The sequence below is a fragment of the Montipora capricornis genome, chromosome 4, assembly GCF_036669925.1.
Source record: "Montipora capricornis isolate CH-2021 chromosome 4, ASM3666992v2, whole genome shotgun sequence".
NCBI classification, from domain to species: Eukaryota; Metazoa; Cnidaria; class Anthozoa; order Scleractinia; family Acroporidae; genus Montipora; species Montipora capricornis.
In genome coordinates this window covers 44,398,850-44,403,849 of record NC_090886.1, presented here as the reverse complement: position 1 = coordinate 44,403,849, position 5,000 = coordinate 44,398,850, and the positions used below count along the sequence as shown (strand labels likewise).

Sequence of the window (5,000 nt, the reverse complement as noted above, 5' to 3'; positions counted from 1 at the left end):
ATATAACATCAGTGACTCACTGATTATAGATGCAGAAATTCAAAAACTGCTTGACAAGGGGGTTATTGTCCCTTGCAGACATGAAATAGGAGAATACCTCTCACCCATTTTTTAACTGAGGAAAAAGACGGATCCTTCAGAATGATCCTAAATTTAAAGAGTCTTAACCAGCATGTTGAATATCAGCATTTTAAAATGGACTCACTCTGGACAGCCATTAGATTAATGACTACCAACTGCTACATGGCCTCCATTGACCTTAAGGACGCTTATTTCTCAGTTCCTATTGCAAAATCGCATCAAAAATTCCTCAAATTTGAGTGGAATAATGTGTTGTATAAATTTACATGTTTCCCCAATGGGCTGGCATGCTGCCCTCGTAAATTTACCAAAATAATGAAGCCAGTTTCCTCCACCCTTCGACAACTTGGCGACTTATCTACAAATTATATTGATGACTCATGCCTATTTGGCCAAGACTGGGGTGATTGTGCACAGAATGTTATTGACACAGTCAAAATTTTAGACACTTTAGGTTTTGTGGTACACCCACATAAATCTGTGTTTACCCCCACCCAAAAATTGGTGTATTTAGGATTTGTCTTGGACTCGGTGTCCATGTGTGTGAGGCTCACACCAGAAAAAGCTGCCAAGCTTAAAAAAGCAGCTACAGACTTGCTACAAAGCAAGAAACCAATTATAAGGAAAGTAGCTCAGTGCCTTGGATACATAGTATCAAGTTTCCCAGGGTCAGCTTATGGTCCCCTACATTACCGATCACTGGAATATGATAAGACTACAGCTCTAAACTTTAGTAAAGGAGATTTTGATGCAACCATGGAAATATCAGCCCAAAGAAGGGATGAACTTGTGTGGTGGGCAGACTCAATTGAGACGGCTTACAACCCAATAAGCAAGGGTGATGTTAACATTACAATTACCTCGGATGCATCAAAAATGGGATGGGGCGCAGCAACAAATGATTTGTCAACAGGTGGACTCTGGACAGCAGAGGAGGCCAGGGAACACATTAATTACTTAGAGATGCTGGCAGTTTTATTTGCACTTAAATCATTTAGCACTTTGACTAGTAATAAGCATGTCAAAGTTATGGTGGACAATACCACCACAGAAGCTACGCTGAATAATATGGGTACATGCCACTCCCCCAAACTTAATACTCTCACCAAGGTCAAATGGGAATAGTGTATTAGTCACAACATGTGGCTTACAATGGCCCGCATACCAGGCCAGGAGAACATTGAGGCAGACAGAGAGTCATGGACATTTAGGAGGTGTACAGAATGGTGTCTAAACAAAGAGTTTTTTAAACGTGCCTGCAACCAACTCAATGTTACCCCAAATATAGACCTTTTTGCATCTAGAATAAATTTCCAGCTCACACCTTATGTTGCATACCGGGCAGACCCGGAAGCATTTACCATCAATGCATTCCATATGTCATGGAAACCATATTTATTCTATGCTTTCCCACCATTTAGCTTAATAACGAGAGTACTTCAGAAGATCCAAGAGGAAAGGGCAACAGGTCTTCTTCTAGTGCCCAAATGGCCGACCCAACCATGGTGGCCAAAAATGGTTCAGATGCTAATCCAGCCACCAGTTCAGTTTCCCAAAGACAGAATGACATTATTTCTACCCAGCAAACCAAAGGAGCTCCATCCGCTACACAAGAAGCTCACATTGATTCTATGTCACTTGTCAGGGGATACCTCAAAGACAAAGGCCTTTCAACAACAGCTACCACAGTCATCGAGAAGGCATGGCGATCAGGTACTAGAAAGCAGTATGCTACTTACCTTCAAAAGTGGAAGTGCCACTGCACTGCAAGGGGCATTGATCCCTTTCATCCCTCTGTAGAGGCAGGCATTAATTTTCTGGCGGTACTATTTGATTCTAATATAGGATATAGTGCCATCAATACAGCAAGGAGTGCACTGTCTTCAATTGTTATGTTACCAGATGGCAGCCAATTTGGAACACATCCCTTGGTATGTCGGTTTGTTAAAGGAGTATTTGAACTGAAACCTTCCTTACCAAAATACAAGAGCATTTGGGATGTGAGGATAGTTCTGAAACATTTATCAGAATATCCAATGCCTCAGAAGCTAACACTAAAGAAACTGACTCTCAAAACTGCTGTGCTTTTAGCTTTATTATCAGGACAGAGGTGCCAAACTTTACAGAGGCTATCACAATTCACAAAAATTCACAATAGTTGAACTTTTGAAGACCTCAAAGCCTGGAAGACATTTGTCAGAATTGGTGGTTAAAGCCTATACCCCAGATAACCGTTTGTGTCCTATTGCATGCCTATCTGAATATGTTAAACGGACTAGCACCATTAGAAAGGAGTGTGACCAGCTTCTTTTGAGTTTCCAAAACCCTCACAAACCTGTTTCAACTGATACTATCTCTAGATGGTTAAAGGAGGTACTGGCAATGTCAGGAATAGACACTACTGTCTACAAAGGACATAGCACAAGGTCAGCATCCACCTCTGCAGCTGAGAAGAATAAAGTACCTTTGTCTACTATCATGGAGAATGTGGGCTGGTCTAATGCAGAAACATTTAGGAAGTTTTATAGTAGACCAGTTACTCCACCTAAGGAGAATTATGGACAACTTCTGTTGGAGAATCTCCAAATGTAGACCTTGTTGTTCAGGATTGTTATATTAGAGAAAGTTTTGTTGGTTTTTACGAGCTTGGGCCCATTAATGGATATATATGGGGCAATAAACCTGTTTGAGTTTATTACTATTTGCTCGTGATTACATAGCTTTAAAGTCTCACGTGACTCACTAGTGAGTGAGACTGGTATCGAAATAGAATTTGGAAGTTAAACAAGACTTACCTGTAAGTTGAAGTTTGACTGTAATTCTATGAACATAGCAGTCACGAACTAGGGAGTCACGTGCCCACCTCTGTTTACCTGGTTTTTTGGTCTGTAGCTTATACATCTGTTACCCACCCTTATGGCTTTTATGCAATCACTCACCTTTAAAGACTGAATGCTTGGGTTACACGTACATATCTCACGTGACTCCCTAGTTCGTGACTGCCATCTTCATAGAATTACAGTCAAACTTCAACTTACAGGTAAGTCTTGTTTAACTTCCAAATTTTCTTTTCAGATTTCAATGACACTTGTTAACATCTGCTTTTCCCGCATATTCAGTAAACCGTGCAAAAATACCTTTCAATTAGTAGCCACAGTCCTATTTGTAAAAAGCTTTAAATTACAAAGCAATGTATGGCATTCTTTACCAAACTGAAGCTTAACTATCACTGAAAAATGCATGGTTACCCCCAATTTTCTTTTTGGATACCAATAACGCCGATAGGAAATCCGAGTATCTCGAGATGCGCATAACGTATGCGCAATAACAATTAGTAGGCACCGTCCTTAAAGTAAAACGGTGTTTCTACACATTAAAGCGAAGTCAAAGTTCTATATAATACGCTTCACATTCCTAACTACAGAAGAAATTCCATACCTTCAACGCTATATTCAGTTAAGACAGAAGCTGGAGGAAACCAATTCTTTAATGAAAGAAAGCGGTGATCATGTGTGTGGCGTTCCTAAACGAAACAAGGAAATCCACATCAAATTGTTAGAGAAATCACTAATTTAAAACACGGCCGTAGAGTTTGCGAAGGGTGTTCAAAACTTACGTATATAACTCGATCTGTTCTTGACAGGAGTGAACGATGCTCTCCGATCTATCATAACAACAAGATCGTACAATACATAGTTTCTACAACACTTTCTCAGAGATGGTTGCTATCACACCCTCGCCTCCTCAGTAAAGTAGGAATGGCGTTTGACGCGCTAGACGAAAACCGTAACACCAAGTTGTAACTAGACTTGCCACAAGAATCCCAGGAGAAAAGGTTTTGGCGACACGAAGCGAATGAAGAGACGAAGAACCTTTCGAAAGTGGGGTGTAACCAGATGGGTTTTTCCCCTTCCCATCTTTCCGTTCGCTCTCTTGTCGCAAGCGATTGAGAGCGACTGGGGACGAAGCGAAGTCACGCCATCTACAATCTCGTACCCAGAGTCCTCGGGCTTCTTGGTCAGCGGGTGAGCGCCCTGAGAGACCCTAGGTACTTCATGTATCCCCTATTATAGTGTATTTAAATTATAATGTATTCCCACGCGTATATTATAATACATTTAAATAATTAACCCTATATACCCATGTCTACCCTTACATACCCTTATAAACCCCTATGAGACTCTAGGATAATCGACTTGAACTATATTTTTGATTGGCCGCTTGCTTAACAATGGCAGTCCGACAGGAAGTCGGTAAGTAATTCGGAAGCCCCAGAATTCGGAGGAAGATTCAAAATCTAAAACTAGTTTCAGTGCTGTTTGAGTTTTTCTACCTCAGAAATATATAAATCACAAAAATAATAAAACGACGAGGTTTGAATTATGTCTTATACCACACGGGAATTTTCCCACGCTGCTAAAAAGTGATTACTGTTGCTGTTGCAAAAGTACCGTAGGAAATCAGTCTCTTTGAGGAGAAATCCGTGGAATAATGCATCAATCAAATCCAGCGGTGCCCATCCCCCCCCCCCCCCACACCCCCTGGCAACCGCAGGGCATTTGCTCAAGTTGTCAGTCCCGGGGGTGGGGCATTCGTAATTTTAGCGCGACCCGGGGGCTGGGCATTAGCCTACCCCGGGGAGACCCCCGGGCATTTGACACGCGTGTTTCCGAATTAACATGGAAGAGTTTATCGGAAAAGACGAGGCCTTCGTTAAAGACTGGCTTGTCCGTCACTGACTCGAAAAACTTGTGGATGTTTTTAAAGGTATGTTTTCTCAATTTTAGGTATTTCTTCATTTATACTTGTAAGCATATGAATATATAAAAGCGACAAGGTGAACTAATATCACAAAACCAGCACTGACGTGAAGACTGCGTAAACGCGACTACTTCGCATTTTGCATTCAAAACTAGCCT

The 5,000-nt window shown here is 41.3% G+C and overlaps 3 protein-coding genes across 4 annotated transcripts in view; 2 read left to right on the top strand and 1 right to left on the bottom strand.

The window, feature by feature from the left end:
- The window catches only part of LOC138044776 (uncharacterized), a 5,728-nt gene extending 2,958 nt beyond the window's left edge, over nucleotides 1–2,770 (top strand). The window contains exons 2-3 of one of the 2 annotated variants that reach the window (XR_011131508.1): nucleotides 1,503–1,794; nucleotides 1,927–2,770. The gene's annotated coding sequence lies outside the window, so the exon portion shown is untranslated. Of the gene's footprint in view, nucleotides 1–1,502 lie in introns of both variants that reach the window. The other variant, XM_068891193.1, reaches the window with a different exon arrangement.
- Nucleotides 1–3,978, bottom strand: part of LOC138047041 (uncharacterized) — a 41,246-nt gene extending 37,268 nt beyond the window's left edge. Inside the window, exons 1-2 of the mRNA XM_068893728.1 lie at nucleotides 3,698–3,978; nucleotides 3,520–3,604 (exon numbers count right to left, since the gene is read on the bottom strand). The gene's annotated coding sequence lies outside the window, so the exon portion shown is untranslated. The remainder of the gene's footprint in view (nucleotides 1–3,519; nucleotides 3,605–3,697) is intronic.
- On the top strand, nucleotides 226–1,206 carry LOC138046730 (uncharacterized). Its single transcript, XM_068893320.1, has one exon. The coding sequence runs from the start codon at nucleotides 226–228 to the stop codon at nucleotides 1,204–1,206; it is 981 nt and encodes a 326-aa protein (XP_068749421.1).
- Nucleotides 3,979–5,000: the final 1,022 nt, after the last annotated feature.

Coding starts and splice junctions, on each gene's coding strand:
- LOC138046730 (XM_068893320.1), top strand. CDS start 226: ATGACTACCAACTGCTACATGGCCTCCATTGACCTTAAGGACGCTTAT.